Below are 20,733 nucleotides of genomic sequence, written 5' to 3' on the forward strand. Positions count from 1 at the left end.
AGAAACCTTGACAGCCTTTAAAAAGAATCTGGATTAGATACAGGGACTGCTTAGCGATTAGTTACACAAACGAGTTTGAGGACTGAATGGTCTCCTCTTGTTTGTCAAATTTATGTTCTTATGGAAAAACGTCTATGTAAAAATAAAACACACAAGTAAACTTTTGAATTTTTCAGAAACGGGCATTTCAGCAAGTTTTGGAGCAAAATGTTTAAAAGTAACTATTCAGCCAACAAACTTTGGTAAGTAAATATGTAAATGTATAATTTCTTGTTAGGTAATGTTAACTGACATAGAAAATTAAAATGGGTACTCTGAAATGAATCCCGTTTTCAAAACCTGTATTTTTTATATAAAAAACTATAAATACATAAAGGATTTGTATTATACTTTAAAAAATCTAAATAAATGATTTTAGTTTAATATTATAATTAAAACAATTATTTTCCCCAAAAATCTTACAATTAAAATGCATAGTATTTTAAACTGTAAAAAGAAAGGCATTGTTCTGTCAGTTTCTTGAAAATACTTGATATGCACTGGTTATTTCTACACAGACATTTATAATATATAAAGAAAGTAATTTCTTAAATTTATGAAATTATTACAAAACCACATTTTCCAGATATAAACCAGATCTTTGTCATTTACCTTAATACAATGTGAACCTTTTATCTTCATTTTTCATTTGTTCATTAAATAATTAGGTAGAAAATGTGTGAAGTTTGATGAAAAATAAACCACAAAAGAATTCTAAAATAGTCACTTTTACAGTGAAAAAGCTTTGAATATGTCAAAATGTTTTTACAACTGTTGTATACAAATGTGTGTACGAGTGCAAGATTATTATAGTTAATGAAAATTAAAATCAAAACTGAATCTATTAATAAAAAAACATTTTCGTAAACTGAAATAAAATTAACAAAACCAAAATGAAAAATTAAAACTTAAAAAAAAACTGTTGAAGTAGCTGAATAGACTAACTGAAATTAAATAATAATTAACAAAAAATATTTTAAGTTTTCATAATAACTGGAGTTAGACAAGGGCTAATCTGGTCTTCAGGGGTCCTAAAATTTAATCAAATTATATTGATAAAAAGTTTATATTTGGTTTTGAATAAATAATCCTGCTGTTTGTCTTTAACTCTTATATCTTCTAACCCTAAAACTGAAAGTCACCCACCACGAGCTGACTGCATATATTTATCCAGTGAATGGTGGCTGGTGAAGGAGGGCAGGTGTTCACACATCATTTATGGTGACAGTGCAAGCTGAATATGGGCGCTTAAAGCGTGTGATGAAGAAATCAATTTACTGTGTAATAATAGTGACAGTAATCTATTTTCTGATTTTTTTTTTTTAATCTTTTCAGGCCTGCGGGTAGCTAAATTGTGTCTATAAATTATATGTGCCTGAGATCAGAGAATCACAGATCAATGTGGTTGGTAGAAAATAAAGCCCAGTATGGCAGATTTTTAATATAATATTGAAGGCATTAACACTGACTTGGAGCAGGATATGTTGTGTGCTGTAGACATTTAGAGTTAAAAACCTTAAGATTCACCTAAGTTTTATCACAAATTGGCCCATTCTGGGCAAATAAAGGAAAAGATGATACATGCCAACAGTCAGCGCACATTTGCTCAGCACAAAAGACATAGAAAATATTTTAAAACTAATACAATTTTTTAAAAAAATTTCATATTCAGTATCTGGTTTTGATTATGCACGTAGGTTAGGTGCATTGGCAATTCTAAATTGTCGCCAGCGTGTGTGTGTGTGTATGTGCGCACCTTGCGGTGGGGCTGGCACCCTGCACGGGTTTGTTTCCTGCCTTGCGCCCTGTGTTGGCTGGGATTGGCTCCAGCAGACCCCCGTGACCCTGTAAGTTAGGATATAGCGGGTTGGATAATGGATGGATGGATGCTTTTATCCAACAAAACCAAACCTAGATAGAAAACTATGTAGTGTAGTAAGCTGTAGTATAGTAATCTTAAAATATATCTAAAGCCATTAAGTGTAAAGTTCTATCTGATTGTGACACAAAACTATACTCCACAGTATCTCTTTAACCATATTAACTAAACTCCATAGTAGCTCTTTAACCATATTATAATTACTAAAACTAAATCTGAAACTAATACATATAAAAATAAAATAATGTCTTTGTGAAATAAAAACTAAACTAAAAATAAATGAAGGAATACTAAAACTAAACTGAATTTCCAAGTATGATCAGAAATAAAATAGAAATAAAAATGAATGTAAAAAGGAAAAACTATAATAACCTTGCACAAGTGTACCATGTTATGAACCAGCACCCTGTTCAAGGTTGTTGTCAAGCTTTATGCCTAGTGCTGTTGGGATAGGCACAGTCTCACTGTGTCACTGAACTGGGTAAGTGTAAGGGAAATCAAATGAGAATTTAAATGTTTTATTTTATACAGAGTATATGACAAGTTAATTACATCGTCTATATCAAGTATATCAGTTCCTGTCTCGTAGGTTTTCATTGGATGCAGCTTTCTATTTAACCAAATATTTTAATTAGAAACCATTTACTTACTACTAAAGCAATATATTTTTGGGCTTAGTTTTAGTTAATTTGTTTGTTGCAATTTAAAACCCTCAGCTGCCTATTTTTAGCTTTAAATCTTTAATTGTTGCCATTTTTCTAACCAGCCATCAAGTAATAAAGAAGCACAAATGAATCATCAGTTCTCTAGCTAATGTGTTTCAATTTAAATCCATGTACAGGCATCATGAAATATCTGTGTTAAAACAATGTTTTGAAATAAATAACACAGCAGGGAAGCACTAAGAGGTACAAATGTGTTCCAGACCATAAACATATTGATAATGTTCTTTGTCCTGGAAGAATATACTAACATGCCATACAGTTAAATACCAAGATGGATTATCTTTTAGCCCTGGCTTCTAATTACAAAACTGGTTGGAACGAAAACCTGCAATAACTACTGACCTCCAGTATTTCTGATCTATACAAATCTGCTCTTAAACCAACATTATTTTATTCAGCAGTACTTTTTATTTTGGTTTATTTTCTGGAAAGCCTATGCAACTAATGAAACACAAAAGCAAAATTTTAAAAGTACAGTATGATACAAATTACTTCATACATCCTGAAAGTGATAAAACTAAATTTAAAGGAAAAAAAAATCACCTTTTCAAACATTTAAAACACTTCCTCCATTGTCTGCTGTTCTTGGCATCCTTTGGGACAAGACACATACTCTTCATATCATCAGACACCACCTTTTACCATGTATTCTTCTGTCATCCTCTGGGCCTCCATCTCAGAGGACCTGTTTAACTCAATCACATTCTCCATTTCACTTCAAATGTCAAAACTATCTTTCTCTTAAATTATTATTTATCTTCCTTTCACTCAGTATCTATTTCTCATCTTTGTTCTGTCCAGTTCTGTTTCACAGTCCACTTCCACTTCACCACTCACACAGAAAATACTTCTCCTCATACAACTTTTATAAACATGGAATTAATCTAAGAGAAGTAAAAGGCAACTAAAGTAGTAAAACGTTAGAAAGAGGCAATTGGTCCTAAAAATATTTGTTCCAATACCTTCTTGATGAGGAGACATAAAAATGGACAAACATTTTGTATTATTATACAAATTGGTTCAAATAAGGACACTGAAAATCACATGACAAAAAAACGAAAGTGTAAACAATGAATACTTTTTTTTTTTATTTAGGAAATAAAGAACAACAGAAATAAAAGAAACTACGGACAATGGAAGACTTAGATACAATGACAGCTGCTACAGTGGGCTTGTTAAACCACTCAGTTACAAATACTGAGTCAATGGCCATTGTAATCTCTCCCAATGTCTTCTACACATTTGCAGAACTACTCATTGCTTTCCTCTCCAGTGTGGGTAATATATTTGTCTGTATTGCTGTTATGAAAAACAGAAGACTAAGAACAGTCACAAATTACTTCTTGGTGTCCCTGGCAATAGCAGACATCTGTGTGGGAGCAATAGCTATTCCTTGTGCTATAATGACTGATGTGGGCATTCCAAGATTTAATATATATCTCTGTCTGCTAATGTTGTCAGTTCTAATCATGCTTACCCAAAGTTCTATTTTCAGTTTACTGGCTGTAGCTCTAGAGCGGTACATTTCTATTTTTTTTCCCTTTCAATATCAGACCATCATGACACCGAAGAATGCTATCATCATCATAGTAATCACCTGGATATTAGCTTTCCTGATAGGTTTAGTGCCCTTAATGGGATGGCACAAACAAGCCCCCAATAGCGGGTATTGTTTTTTTGTTTTTGTAGTAGATATGACATACATGGTGTACTTTAACTTCTTTGGCTGTGTGCTGATTCCACTCATTATGATGTTCCTGATCTATGCTCAAATATTTATAGCAGTGAAAAACCAGATTCGCCGCATGACTGCCAGTAATATTAAGAGCAAAGCACAAGAAAAACAAGCAGACCGTATCAAAAAAGAAATGAAGACAGCCACATCACTCTTTCTAGTGCTTTTTCTTTTTGCAGTCTGTTGGATTCCTTTGCACATAATAAACTGTTTCATTTTGCTCTGCCCAGAATGCTCAGTACCTCTGCCACTTCTTTTAACTGCTATAATTCTGTCCCATGCAAATTCTGCAGTTAACCCCATTCTCTATGCCTACAAAATGAAAGCTTTCCGTAGGACATTTAAAGCAATATTTTTATGCTTAAGCAATGTGGTAGAGCCCGAGGATGATTTAGAAGACCCAGTGGTACTACATTAATTGTACACATTGTCCAGTTGTATAACAGACAAGGAAATCTCACAAAGACTTTTAAAGTGTGAATTAATTTTTGGGGCAAAGTAACCTATAAAAAAAAAAGAAAAAAAGGGAAACACTAAGAAAAACTAATAATGTAATTTAAGAAATCAGAGTTTAAAAGTCTCTAACTACATACTTCAAAGTTGAACATGTTTTACATGAATATATGTATATCAGATAAAATACAAAAATATCTGAACATTTGGGAAAAAAATGTCTGGCATAAATTTCAAAGTAATAATCACAATTCTATCAAAACAAACAAATAGGTAAAGCATTATTATAAAATACTATAGCATTACTTGTTTGCTTGTCTCATACAATCAGTAGTTTGATTTGTTCATATTAACACTAGCGAACGTATTAATGTCCCTCTAAACATGGAAGCAGATAGGGCAATAGGGACTTAAATTGATACAATTACTATGGCTCAAAATCAGATTTTTTCTTGATATGTTCTCAAAACACCTTGAACATTGAAAATTAAAACCAAAATTAGGTAGATTGCCCAGAGGGGACTGGGCAGTCTCTTGGTCTGAAACCCCTACAGATTTTATTTTTTTCTCCAGCCTTTGGAGTTTTTTGTTTTTCTGTCCACCCTGGCCATCGGACCTTACTCTTATTCTATGTTAATTAATGTTGACTTATGTTTATCTTTTATTGTGTCTTATATTTCTCTATTCATTTTGTAAAGCACTTTGAGCTACATTTTTTTGTATGAATATGTGCTATATAAATAAATGTTGATTGATTGATTGATATATACACATTGTCTATAAAAAGTCTAAAACCTGGCATATTCTTTCACAATAATAACATGTAGTGAGAAGTCAAGCAAAATGACACCTTTTATTGGCTAAAAAGATTACAATATGCAAGTTTGCCTTGAAAGCTTGCATATTGTAATCTTTTTAGTTAGCCAATAAAAGGTGTCATTTTGCTTGACTTCTCACTACATTCATAATGGCTAACACGGTACAACACCCTAGTACTACAGACAATAATAATATGAAATATTAGCACAGACCCTTCTAAAAAATGTTCCAGCTCATCCTTAAAGAAACCTCTCAAATAACATGTTTTTTCCTTAAATATTTTTGTTTTATATATTCTCTACTTATTTCTGGTTTTCCATTGTATGCTTTGGGCTCAATACCTTGCCTGCCTAGCCAGAATCTGTGACTGTCTGTCAGTACGCACCGCTTTCAGCCTCTCTCAGTTTGACATCAACTGTGTACAGTATAAGGAAAGACAGGAACCACAGATCATAATACAGGTAAATATACTACCACTCAAAAGCCTGGAAACAACTAAATTTTCATGTTTTTGGTAGAAATTGATACCTTTCTTTAACAAGATACTATTAAATTCACTAGTAGTATCAAGTATATTTGTAAATTTTTCTAAAGGCTATTAATGCTTGAAATGAGAGATTTGTAATGTATTGCTGCACAGCACCATTTTTAGTAGCTATTTTGTATCCTAATGGTAAACACCCTTAGCTTATCTCTAATTAGTCATGTACAAGTGTTAATTAGTTATTACAGAAACCTCTCTAATTGCAGTAGCACAACTGAAACATGTTATTCTGTTCACTTGGGTTACAAGGTACCAGCATTCCTAAAGTTCAGTCTTAGGTTCAAAATGGCCAACATGCAATAGCTTTCTCAAGAAATATGCTAGTTTATTTATTTACTTATTTATTTTGCAGAATTATTCTTCCATGTGACAGATTGCCAAGTAACTGAAGATCTCACACAAAGGTGTCAATTATAGTCTTAAGAGAAGAAAACAGAAGGCCCAGGTGCATAACTGCATAAGAGATAAGCACATCAGAGTTTTCCGTTTGAGAAATAAAAAAGCCTTACAGGTCCTCAGTTGGCTTCTTCCTTAATTAAATAAATGCCAAATACCAGTGTCATTGGCAAAAGACAAAAATTTACTCCAGGATGCTGATTATAATGCACACTTCAAGTCACCTTCCCTCCAATGCATGAGTTATTTTGCTAATTTTAACCTTTTCCTTTTTATTTGCTAATTTCAGATATGGCTTTTTTCTTTAAGCTCTGCCCCCAGGTCAGCATCCTGGGATCATGTTTTCCTTGTTGGCACTGGTATTTGGCGTGTATCTAAGGGGAAAAATAAATAAATAAATAAAAAAATCGGAGGACCTTCAAGTTGTTTCTCAAACTATACATTCAATGTAGAACAGTGTAGTTATCTGCCCACTGACAAAGTACGAGTTTTTTACAGCACAAGCTATTTTAAGGTGTTTTATAAAGTGGTTATCTTCTTCCACCTGCTGCTTGTCCACTCATACACCAACAACAGAACAATAAACATTTTATTTAGCAGTAACCAATTTTGCCAGAAAGGCAGAAGGGATCATTGCAGGCGCCACGTTTGCCACCACAGCCTATTCATATTCAATAACATGTTTTATCTTTAAGTGTAGATGTTGTACTACTTTAAAACTGTCATTCTGGGTAAAAACCAAACCATTTGCAAATAGCAGAGATAACCCTCATCATTCTAAATCTTCATCGTCTGATCTTTGCTCCATTTTTCTCATGCTCAAGGTCAAAGTCAATATAGTTACATTTAGAAAGACTGCTGAAAATATTACAGGTTTTATATTTAGAATAGGAAAGGTTGTTGCAAATCAAGTAAAAATGCTCAACACCCCAATATTGGTTTTTACACATTAAGGTTTCTTACATATCAGATAAAAAAACTGATATATATATATTCCAGACCTAGTAGCAGTAGATATTACCTTACTATGTCAAGCTTCGACAACTAAATTTAGTCAAGCACACTAAAAAAAAAAAAACACTAAAACTACAACTGAAAATGACTGATTAAATGTTTTGCCAAAGACCCTGAAATTTACGATTTTAGTTTTGTGAATTAAGTGAGTCATAGGCTTCAGGCTTCAGTGTAGTTACTGACTACAAAGAGTTTCTAATGAAATACTTAACTTTTCCCAGCAAATGTATCGTATTTTATGCTAGATTACTTTATCATTTGAATATATACAGTATATCACCATAATCAAGGTTCACTTGCAGCCATTTTCATATATGTTATAAGCTTTAATGTACCTTTTAAATGTTCTGAAAGCATAGTTCTACATGCAATCTAAAATGTATGTTTATTTATATTTTTCCAGACAGTTTAAAAACTAGAAGCAAGAGAGAAATCAAATACTGGTATAGGAACCAACAGTAATAGAAATATACAAGGTACAGTGGTGTGAAAAACTATTTGCCCCCTTCCTGATTTCTTATTCTTTTGCATGTTTGTCACACAAAATGTTTCTGATCGTCAAACACATTTAACCATTAGTCAAATATAACACAAGTAAACACAAAATGCAGTTTTTAAATGATGGTTTTAATTATTTAGGGAGAAAAAAAATCCAAACCGACATGGCCCTGAGTGAAAAAGTAATTGCCCCCTTGTTAAAAAATAACCTAACTGTGGTATATCACACCCGAGTTCAATTTCCGTAGCCACCCCCAGGCCTGATTACTGCCACACTTGTTTCAATCAAGAAATCACTTAAATAGGAGCTGCCTGACACAGAGTAGTAGACCAGAAGCACCTCAAAAGCTAGACATCATGCCAAGATCCACAGAAATTCAGGAACAAATGAGAACAGAAGTAATTGAGATCTATCAGTCTGGTAAAGGTTATAAAGCCATTTCTAAAGCTTTGGGACTCCAGCGAACAACAGTGAGAGCCATTATCCACAAATGGCAAAAACATGGAACAGTGGTGAACCTTCCCAGGAGTGGCCGGCCGACCAAAATTACCCCAAGAGTGCAGAGACGACTCATCCGAGAGGTCACAAAAGACCCCAGGACAACGTCTAAAGAACTGCAGGCCTCACTTGCCTCAATTAAGGTCAGTGTTCACGACTCCACCATAAGAAAGAGACTGGGCAAAAACGGCCTGCATGGCAGATTTCCAAGACGCAAACCACTGTTCTCAATTTTGCTAAGAAACATCTCAATGATTGCCAAGACTTCTGGGAAAATACCTTGTGGACTGATGAGACAAAAGTTGAACTTTTTGGAAGGCAAATGTCCCGTTACATCTGGCATAAAAGGAACACTGCATTTCAGAAAAAGAACATCATACCAACAGTAAAATATGGTGGTGGTAGTATGATGGTCTTGGGTTGTTTTGCTGCTTCAGGACCTGGAAGGCTTGCTGTGATAGACTGAACCATGAATTCTACTGTCTACCAAAAAATCCTGAATGGAGAATGTCCGGCCATCTGTTCGTCAACTCAAGCTGAAGCGATCTTGGGTGCTGCAACAGGACAATGACCCAAAACACACCAGCAAATATCACCTCTGAATGGCTGAAGAAAAACAAAATGAAGACTTTGGAGTGGCCTAGTCAAAGTCCTGACCTGAATCCAATTGAAATACTATGGCATGACCTTAAAAAGGCGGTTCATGCTAGAAAACCCTCAAATAAAGCTGAATTACAACAATTCTGCAAAGATGAGTGGGCCAAAATTCCTCCAGAGCGCTGTAAAAGACTCATTGCAAGTTATCGCAAACGCTTGATTGCAGTTATTGCTGCTAAGGGTGGCCCAACCAGTTATTAGGTTCAGGGGCAATTACTTTTTCACACAGGGCCATGTAGGTTTGGATTTTTTTTTCTCCCTAAATAATAAAAACCATCATTTAAAAACTGCATTTTGTGTTTACTTGTGTTATATTTGACTAATGGTTAAATGTGTTTGATGATCAGAAACATTTTGTGTGACAAACATGAAAAAGAATAAGAAATCAGGAAGGGGCAAATAGTTTTCACACCACTGTGTGTGTGTGTATGCATATGCATATATATATATATATATATATATATATATATATATATATATATATATATATATATATATATATATATATATATATATATATATATATATATATATATATTGTGCCTGCAGTCCTAACAGCACTTACAGAATTTTCAAAGATTTCTAGTTTCAGAATTAACCTGAATAAAAGTGTGCTCTTCCCGGTGAGTTCTCAAGCATACAACAGTGTTCTCCCCAGACATTTTTTCCAGCCAGGTGGCATGAAAAGTAGCTGGGTGGGGTGGGGTGGAATGGGATGGGGAAATTTGGTGCGGGAGAAATTTAAATGTGCACTATTTTTATTAATTAATTATTTTCCAATGCTCAATACGACTTCCTTTATTAAGGTTTGACACTTCTGCCAAAATATTTTTATTAAATTTAAGAAGTATCCAATTCAGGATCTGATTCAGAACCCTAACAAAAAATGTAAGTAACATAACCAAGAGGCACAAGTACTGCCGCTGTCGAGAAGAAAAGTGAAAATAATGGAAAAAAAGTATGGGAAACCTAATGAAGAAAAATTTTAAAATATTCTTCGAAGCCAACTTGCATATGCAGAAGGTGTCTTTAGTTAAATATTTATTCTTCATTTCTTCCAAGAAGCCCAGTAGTCTGCAGCTTTCCCATAATCAGAGTCCCAAGGATCTGTGCCCTCCAAGGATGTCAGCATGAGATTATTTTGCATGCTTTGACTCATGTGATCTCTCAAACATGTCTTGATTCTTTTAAGGGCAAAAAAAAAAACCCTTTCACATTCAGCTGTGCTCACTGGGACCACTAGCCTAACATGAGATAGTTTGGCTAAATTTGGAAACGACTCTTAGAGCTCTGATGTCATTGTCAGTTTTAGTAAAATCTGTTTTGGACTGAAGACTTTGTATTATTGACTTCTGATCATTTTTGACACAACAATACATTCTTGCCTGCTACTTTCACATTTTAAAAATTGGAGAGCTACCATTTTTGGAGTAATGATCGAAAATAATTTCAGCAGACATGTGAATTTCTGCATTGAAACCTTTTGAAAAGCTGGAAATAACGGCATGTCAGGGAATCTTGCATCTAGGTGCTTGACAGCTGTCTCTAGGTATTTATCATATATTGCAGTTTTGAATGACATTATATCACTCTGTATAAACAATGCAGAGATCTGACCATTCATCTGCCAGACAATGATGAAGGTTTTGAAAATATCTCCCAGGAGTGTCTTTCAACTCCATGATGGACAATTTTGTGGCGAGCAAAATTATCTCAATTTCGGTATGATTGACATCTTGCTTTTGCCAAGCCTTAGATAAGTTAGACAACAAAGGTAACACGTCTGAAAGCATCGTTAGAAAGGAAACAAAATGGTACGTTTTAATACATCTGCTTAATCCTTCAGCTGTGATGTAATTTCGTTCAGTGGCCTCAGCTATGACACTCCTCATACACTGTTGAAGTGACTGTACTGCAGAGTCATGTGACAGCCATCTGGTGTCACTGGCCATTTTCAGCTCAATCTGGGGAATGTTCATAATATTTTGGATATCTGTTAAACCAGCCACCATAACTACGGAAGAAATAGAACAGCAGCCTTAAGATGTCATTCAGTTTTGTTAAATGAGGTACAGCAGCTGCTGCTGCTTGGGCACTTGCAAGGGCCAATCGGTGGAGTATACAGTGGCAGTTGACCAACAGTCAAGATGTTTCATCTTTAAGCAGTTTTGCCACACCTTTCTGATTCCCAATTATAACAGCCGCTCCATCTGACCCTAGTCCAATCAGATTAGCAGTTTTCAATACTAGAGTGTCCATAGTCTCACTCAGTGTGTTGGTTATAGTCTCTATGCTTTGCCATCAATCACATTGTGGGTTGATACAAAATTAATTCTGATCTCTTTAGTGACCTGGCAAACATATTTAATGCAAATAAATAATTGTTTTACAGCTGAGGTGTCTGCGGTTTCATCACACAGAATACTGAAAAAATTTTCAGCGTGTATATTTTTCAGTATGTTAGACTTTATTTCAGATGCTAAGACATCCAGCAGCTCTTGCATTATTCTTTCAGAGGTGTAATGTGCATTTGTACCAACATTGTGATGTTGTAAAAAGGAACATCCCATTTCTTTACAGTGTTCCAACAGCTTTTCAAACAACGTTGTATGTGGCAACTCATTTTTTGCCAACCAATACATGGATCTTAAAGCTCCCACGAAGGCATCTCTCTGTAACTTATTTAACACAGATAGAGATCTTTCAATTTGACCGATTCCAGCTTGCTCTAGTACACACTTTCCTAAAAGGTCATCAGAAGATTCAATGTGCGTTTTACTTTTTTCATGGTCCAGCAAGCTTTCTTTTCGAATTCTTCTGCATGGCACATTTACCCAAAGTAACTCCCCCCTTGGGGGGTGTGGTTGAATATTTCATGCACAATGAGCGGCCACATACCATTTTCTTTGACCACTAGCCAATCAAAATCTTTAAACCATTGTTTGTTTATGCCGTATAAGCGGTGCTTAGATTTATCAATTGGCAGAGTGTGTGCTGAAGAGATTTCCCGTGATGGACCAGCATCTGCAATGTCTGTGTCTGAAATTGCCACATCAGCAGTTGACTCTGCACTTTCATTAGTTTGTGGCGTCACTTTTCTGAAATAACTGAGCACTGGTGATTTCTGAACACTTTTTTTACTCATGTTGGTAAAACGTTTGGAAAAAATTAAAAGTACGGATGAATAAGACTTTGAGTGGGAAAGTGGAAGCCTGTTGGATATTCAATGCACACTTGCACTATGGCAGGGCAAGATATGAACAAAAAAAGGCATGGCAGATGGGTCACTTTAACAAAACCCTCAGTAATGCAGGAAAAAAAAAAACTTTTCCTCAGAAAACAGTGTGTGCAGCAAGGATTTCTGCACACTTGCAATATAGACACAGATCCAAATATGAGCAAATATAACAACAGCAGAGGGAGTCACTTTAACAAGAACCACAGTGAGTGAGTGCTACAAGGATTTTTGCACACAGAACACACCTAATGCTTAAACAACTGTATATATATATTGGTTTTCTATGTACTGAACAAGAACAGAGCAGCTGTACGCTTAGCAGCACTACATAGACTGCACTGACACCGAGAACAGAGACATCACTTCCTGACGCCATTTTTCTGATATCTGACAGGCTGGTTCCACTAGTCTTTTTTTTTTTATCAGTCCTCCTCTCGCCCGCCCACCTCCACATCCTTTTTGCTTGTGAACTGCCGTGCCGCCCCCGCTATTAACATATACAGCCCTCTCTCGCCCGTCCACCTCTCCATACTCCTTGTTGCTGTATTAAGCTGCTACGCCCCCACTATTACCATGTACAGCCCCCTCTCGAAAGCCCACCTCCCCATACTCCCCTCTCGAAAGCCCACCTCCCCATACTCTTTGCTTGTGAACTCCGCTCCGCCTCGTCCCCACTATTAGCTTGTTCAGCATCGAGTGATCGGCAATATCTCGCTCCGTGCCTCTCCCCTCACCAGTTGCGATTCTGCTTCTAAAGTATTTGCCCACCTGCCCGCTCGTCCCTTGCCATTTCTGCAGATCATTAGATCTGCGGCTGCCATCTCGCAATGTCATGCAAGATGACAGTCAGGTGCTCAACTAAATTAGCGAGGCAGAACGCCCGGTTAAAAGACGCTAGGGAGAACACTGATACAATGTTAGATTGGACACCTTCCCTTTTATCATTGCAGATCAGTTTAAATACCTAGGGGTAAACAAAAGTAAACATGAAGCTCTTTATCAACAAAATTTCACCATCTGTATGGAAAAAATTAAGCAAGACTTGCATAGATGGTCAACCCTTCATCTCACTCTAGCTAGAAGAATTAACATTGTTAAGATGAATATTCTTCCTAAGCTTCTCTTTTTATTTCAAAACATTCCAACATACATCAATAAATCATTTTTAAGCAATCAGATTTAACCATAATCTCATTTACAGTGGAACCTCGGTTCACGACCATAATTTGTTCCAAAACTCTGGTCGTAAATTGAGTTGGTCGTGAACCGAGGCAATTCCCCCCATAGGATTGTATGTAAATACAATTAATCCGTTCCAGACCGTACAAACTGTATGTAAATATATATTTTTTTAAAGATTAAGCACAAATATAGTTAATTACACCATAGAATGCACGGTGTAATAGTAAACTAATGTAAAAACATTGAATAACACTGACACAAAACACCCAGGCTCCCTGCTCAGCTGCACGAGCAGGCTCGCTCTCTCTCTCTCCTCTCTCCCCTCTCCTCTCTCCCTCTCCCTCCCTCTCCCTCTCCCTCTCCCTCTCCCTCTCCCCTCTCCCTCTCCCTCTCTCCCTCTCCCTCTCCCTCTCCCTCTCCCCTCTCTCTCTCTCTCTGCAGCATGCATCCTCCCTCTCTCTCTCTCTCTCTCTCTCTCCCATTTCTCTCAGAACAGAGAGGAACATTTGAACAAATCTGAACTTTAAAAACCAACCACAAGCAACCTTACAGCCCGATCGCTGTACAGTAAACACTTTTTTTAAAATGAGTTTTAAGCACAGGGAAAAAAGGAACATTTGAAAAATCTGTAATTTAATAAACCACCAAGAAAAGTAATATTGCAACAAATCACGCTACGAACCACTCCATATAAACACTTTTTTTAATGAGTTTTAAGCACAGGGAAAAAAAACGAACATTTTAAAAAAGAGAAAAGTAACATTGCAACAATTCACGCTACGAACTGAAAAATTAACTTTTGAAAAATCCGTAATACAAAAACCATAAACCACCAAGAAAACTAACCTTGCATGAGTCGAGTTCTGGCATGAAGTGAGGAGGGAGAGGGAGAGTCCGGCTCCACGATGGAGGGATGTTTTCCTTCAGATGTTTTTTCTGTTGTGATTTCTTGGGTTTCTGGTGTTTTTAGCTGTTTAGGTGGTGGATCAGACTTGGTGAAACAGCGGTCTAATGTGACTTGCCTTTTCCTACGCATTAAAATTTTTCGGAAATGCGAGACGACAATGCCGTTCATCATGTTTATCGCTCTCTTCGTAACCACTTTGTCAGGGTGGTTCTTTTCGAAAAAATCCTGGCACTCGTTCCATTTTTCCATGATGGCTTTTATCGCATCACTTTTTATAACCGTCCTTTCCTCTTCTTCCCTAGAGTACTGCTCCTCGGTGAGCAACCTAAGCCATGGTTAACTGCAAAAGCACACGAAATACTGTAGAGCACAAAGAGATCACAGGTAAAGCACTCACGTCTGACTGAAAACAATGAATAGGGAGCGGCTCAATACGTGCTTAAATACAGTAATCGGCAGGCAGGCACGCTGCACATGCAGGCAGGCATGTCTGACCGAGAACAATGCAACACGTGCGGAAACCATCGGCGCGCACAAACCGAAAGGAAAACTGGCTTGTTCGTATACTGAGTGTGTGGTCGTGAACCGAGGCAAAAGTTTGGCGAACTTTTTGGTTGTGAACCGAGTTGTACATGTACCGAGACGTTCGTGGACCGAGGTTCCACTGTATTTGGAATTAAAAACATCCACATATCCAAAGACCGACCCAACAAAGACATAAGGCAGAAGGTGGCATGGGTCTACCAAACTTTCAGTTTTATTACTGGGCAGCAAACATAGAAGCTATAAAAACCTGCACATAGACACAAATAGATGAACATACACGGGCTTGGTCTGCAATAGAAATAAAATCCTGCAGTACTTCTTTATATTCCCTGCTTTGTGCATCTATAAATGCAAGTTATCGCCAATATACTAACAACCCAATTGTGCTTATGGAACCAATGTAAGAAGCATTTTAAGACAGAGAATTTTATCTGTGGCACCTCTGCACGAGAACCACCTTTTGTGGCCCTCGCAAACATATGCAGTTTTTAATATCTGGAAAACATTTGGGATTAAATCACTTAAGAGATTTTTACATAGAAAACGTCTTTGCATTCTGTGAACCATTACATTCTAAATGTAACTATCCAGCAACACATTTCACTATCTTCAAATTAGAAACTTTGTCAAACAGAACCTGCCCGATTTTCCTCATCTCCCACCTTCCTCTATGCTGGAAAAATATTGCTCAGTTTCAAAGACTCAGGCAGCATTTCTGCAACATATAAAACCATTTTACGGTCCCTCCCTTTCAAAGATCCAAGAGGACACAGGGAAAAAGATCTCTCACTCAGCATATCAGAAAAGGAGTGGAAGGTAGCAATGCACAGAATTCACCTGAGCTCCATATGTGCTAAGCATACAATTATTTAACTCAAAATTATGTATCGACCACATCTGTCTCGTTTAAAATTGTCCATAATGTTTCCAGGGCAAGATCCAACCTGTGAACGCTGCAATCAAGTTCCAGCCTCACTGGGTCACATGTTTTGGGCCTGCACCAAATTAACATCATTCTGGACCAAAATCTTTAAATGCCTTTCAGACAGCCTTGGTGTCACAATACCTCCTAACCCTTTAACAGCTGTGTTTGGTGTACTTCCAGATGGGCTTAAAGTGGAGAAGGACAAAAACTGTGATTGCCTTTAGTACACTATTGTCACGCAGATTTATTTTGTGCAACTGGAAGAATCCTAACTCTCCTCTTAAGTCAGGGGGTAAGTGATGTTTTATACAATTTGAAATTGGAAAAAATCAAATTCTCACTTTGAGGATCTGTACGGAACTTTTTCAAAACCTGGCAGGAACTAATTAATAACATTTTAGATTAAGCTCTTAAAGCACTGAGGAAACCGATTCTCTTCCCAATTCTTTTACTTCTCCATTTATCATTATCCGCTTATTAAACTCATCAATGTATTTATTTTTACTAGCTTTAAGTTTTACTCTGTTGGCTATGCCCTCTTTCTCAGGGGTGGGGGTTGATTTGTTTTCAATCCTACTTTTTGTAAAAATCGATCTATTTGTATGGAATGATTACAATAAAATAAATAAAATAAAAAAAAAAAACTTTCATATTTTAAATAACCACAATTAACCTGGTCCACTAGACCTGTCAGCTTAGAAGTACAACACTTTTTAAATGTGATTAACAGGTGTTTATGAACATGAGATTTTGCATATTTATCCTTTTCTTATGGTTTGCGAGACGATGGTTTACCTTTTTTTTTAATCCAGCTGGGTCAATTTAACAGGAAATTTAGCCTAAACATTACAACACAACATTGACTATGTCGTAAATATGACCTTTTCTCTTAAAATGTAACCTTTATCAAAGTGAATATTAAAATAACACCTTCAGCCTTTAAGCATATGCTCAGAAGAATATGAGACTCAGCACATGCTAGGTACACATCAGACCAGGATTCAAACATAACTCTTACACCAACCATCTAAAAAAACATGGATTTACTTTTGCAAGACGCTAAAGTCTGAATAAAAAATTATTTCCAATTGCAGACTCTGGCAACTCCATCTCATCTCAATGAAAATAACAGCTCTCAGCATACTGTGAACTGTGCATTTGATTGATTGGATTAAAAACTAGGCAGGCTGGATAAATCATTGTGTTACAGTATACTGAAATGCTTGTTTACCCCCACAAAAAGCAGCTAACCAGTAACAGTGTATTAGTTGGCTGTGTATTTTGTCACTAATCACAACACACTGGGGAAATTCCTCACAAATTGTTAACTAGCAAACATTCCATTGCATAAAAAAAGGTTTATCATGTTGATACAAGTAACTATAGTCCAGTAAACTTAATATATAGGAAGTAAATTAATGTAAGCAATAACAGGTGTATCTGTGTAGAGTAAACATCAGATGAGGGAAAACGTATTTAGCCAAAAATGTAAGATTTCTTTGAAGAAGCAACAAAGAGAGGTGCATGTATTATGAGGTTGTAGGTGGCAGCAAAACTGGATTAAACACAAGAAGCAAAGGTTTATGGTGCAAGATAATTTTACTGAATTAAACAATGTTAAAAGCAGTACTCTTTGGGGATAAATGTTGGGTCTGTGTCCGTTTCTGATATACATAAATGAGCCAGGCAAGAATATGCATGATGGCAGATAATCTAGATTCAGCCACTTCATTACAGATGGACCTACCCTTGGGTATTCTAAATTAAAATTTGTGAAAATTTGAGGCAGATAAAATTTAAATAATATAAAAGTATTACACATATGAAGTAAGGTGTTTGATTTTAAATGACAGTGACAGATTTGAAAATTGAAAATACACCTTATGGTAAGGATCTTCTTTACTTTATACACATAGATGGTGTTGAAACCATAAATAAAAGGCTAACAGGTGATATAGTTTGATGTTTGGAGTATAAGTCAAGGTAGGTAACACTTAAGCTATACAATGCATTATTGAGATTTCACTTGGAGTACTTTAGGAAATTTTGGTGCATCAATCTATCAAATCTAGATTTGAATCATGAAGTTTGTTCCAACAGACCTAGTGCACGTAACAAATTAACCTATTTATCTTATCTTTGTGTTTATTAAAAATTGCTTCTAAATCAAGATTCATTCAATTACCTTGATACAGCCTTACAGCCAAAAAAAGACCATAAATATCAACAGTACTGGTTAATTTCTCAAAGACCTCTGCATTGGTGGATGACAGGTGGAGTACACTCTGGAGGGACAGGTGTAAGTTAAATTATAAAAATAAAAGAAGTACCATTCATAGAAATATATAAAAAAATAACACAATGGGAGATTAAGCCTCTGAAAAAGAACATGGAAAAAATCTGATGCAATTTGTTCTTATTAATTATAAAATACTAGCAAAATACCCGCACTTCACAGCGGAGAAGTAGTGTGTTAAAGAAGCAATGAAAAAGAAAAGGAAACATTTTGAAAATAACGTAACATGATTGTCAATGTTATTGTTTTGTTACTGTTGTGAGTGATGAGTGTTGTTGTCATATATATATATATTTACACACACACACACAAACATATATATATATACATATCTATACATATACACATACATATACATACATATATACACACAAATACATATATATATATATACATATATATATATATATATATATATACACATACACACATACATACATACACACACATATATACACACAAATACATATATATATATCTCGTGCTATGTCCATGGCTGTATTTAATGTTACCTTAGTCCTGGCACTTAAAACTTTCTCGCAGTTTCGCGAGTTTGTGTCAAACACCACCCTGACCATCTCATCTTCCTCTCCATAAGCACAGTCCTTCACCCGTGAATATTTACCCGTGGCAGTTTGCTATTGGATTGCGCTGACGGACTGACCTTATATGGGCAGGCACTAAATTACAAATGCCAGCGGCAGCCTGTCTATGAACTTAATTTAAAGTGTAGGTTTACATCGTGCTTTGTTTCCGAAGTAGCAGAACTCATGAATATGGTTGTATATGTCACTTTCGCTCGCTTCTTATTGTTTGCTGCCTTCTCAATTATATAATGCATGTTTTCTTCAGCGCTTTTTGAGGTCTTCCTGGTTTTCTATGTACTGCGTGATTACGTGGGAGGCGTGATGATGTCACACGAAACTCCGCCCCCACGGCTTGAAGCTCATCTCCATTACTTTAAATGGAGAAAAACTGCTTCCAGTTATGACCATTACGCGAAGAATTTCGATATAAAACCTGCCCAACTTTTGTAAGGAAGATGTAAGGAATGAACCTGCCAAATTTCAGCCTTCCACCCACACGGGAAGTTGGAGAATTAGTGATGAGTCAGTGAGTGAGTCAGTGAGTGAGTGAGTGAGTGAGTCAGTGAGTGAGTGAGTGAGTGAGTGAGTGAGTGAGTGAGTGAGTGAGTGAGTGAGGGCTTTGCCTTTTATTAGTATAGATATACATAAGCTGTTAAGAACTGATGTACATAACATAATATGTGCATGTCATAATAAGCAGAAATGGAAAAATCTAATTGATACTGACAATGCAAGCAAAGAAGTAATAGAAAAGTCTAGTTGATACTAACAAAGCTGAAAATGCACAAAAGGACAAGAGAATGGAAAAATACCCTTCACTTTTCAAAACTGGTAGCCTTTGTTTCAGTTCTTCCTTATCCTCTGTTCTCAAAATGGCAAATCCCTTCATTTGCGATGCATTATAAGCTGCCATGAACCCAAGCTCCTCTCTTCGACTGACAAAACAAGCAATATGGTACCATCGATCTATCATTCCAAGTTGTGGTTTTTCTGGGTCTATCATTTTCTTTGATAACCGAATTAGTTCCTAGAAAACAAAAAAAAATAGTCAAGAAACAAAAACAAATTCTATATGCAGTGGAGTAGTAAGTATCCATTATAACAGATAATTGTTTCAAAATATAAAAAATATATTATTACACCATATGAATATTAAAAGAAGACTATGAATCACTTTAGCATTTAACTTACAAGTCTGCATTCAGCATTCAGTTTTTTCTCAGCTTTTCAAAATTTTTATATCATACTAGTAAGCAGATGCTCCAACTTGCAGACAGTTTATAACTTGCAGTATTTGTTTCTGTTTAAACTTGGGCAGGGTACATACGTGGTTTCAGAATTTCATTATTACTATGTTAACAGTATTATGGTGGCTAGAGGTATTTGGGGTGTTTGCAAGGTACTGAGAAGTTAATTCATGCTTTTGTTTTAGTCAACTAGATTACCATATACACTCTTTACAGTAGTACCTAAGACAGACATCAATCGCATGAAATTAGTTCAGAATGCAGTAGCAAGTACCTTTACCAGAAAAATAAAATTTAAGTTCTTCTCACAACACCAATTTAAACATCATTACATTGGTTACTAATTAGTTACCAGTATTTTAGTGGACCAATTTGTTGGTACTTTCCAAGAAAAAAGAACATAACTATCTCTGAAATAACCTGAAATTGCCAAAAGTAATTGGTACCCATCATTGTCTAGTCTCTATTTAGTTTTGATTCAATAAAATATTGAAAATGGAATGGACAAAAACGATGGGACCCTTAACCCTCAGTCTAATATTTTGTT

General features: G+C 35.9%; 2 protein-coding genes across 2 annotated transcripts in view; one reads left to right on the forward strand and one right to left on the reverse strand.

Moving 5' to 3' along the window:
- parp1 (poly (ADP-ribose) polymerase 1) overlaps positions 1–20,733 on the reverse strand; it is a 210,423-nt gene that overhangs the window by 115,033 nt on the left and 74,657 nt on the right. Inside the window, exon 4 of the mRNA XM_039748295.1 lies at positions 19,752–19,966. Within this exon, the coding sequence (XP_039604229.1) occupies positions 19,752–19,966 (215 nt within the window). The remainder of the gene's footprint in view (positions 1–19,751; positions 19,967–20,733) is intronic.
- LOC120526946 (adenosine receptor A2a-like) lies at positions 3,777–4,853 on the forward strand. Its single transcript, XM_039750046.1, has one exon. The coding sequence runs from the start codon at positions 3,777–3,779 to the stop codon at positions 4,794–4,796; it is 1,020 nt and encodes a 339-aa protein (XP_039605980.1). The 3' UTR covers positions 4,797–4,853.

This window comes from Polypterus senegalus, chromosome 3 (assembly GCF_016835505.1).
Source record: "Polypterus senegalus isolate Bchr_013 chromosome 3, ASM1683550v1, whole genome shotgun sequence".
Lineage (NCBI taxonomy): Eukaryota > Metazoa > Chordata > Cladistia > Polypteriformes > Polypteridae > Polypterus > Polypterus senegalus.

What these genes read in the sequence shown, in the direction of transcription:
- LOC120526946 (XM_039750046.1), top strand. Translation starts at nt 3,777, where the DNA reads ATGGAAGACTTAGATACAATGACAGCTGCTACAGTGGGCTTGTTAAAC.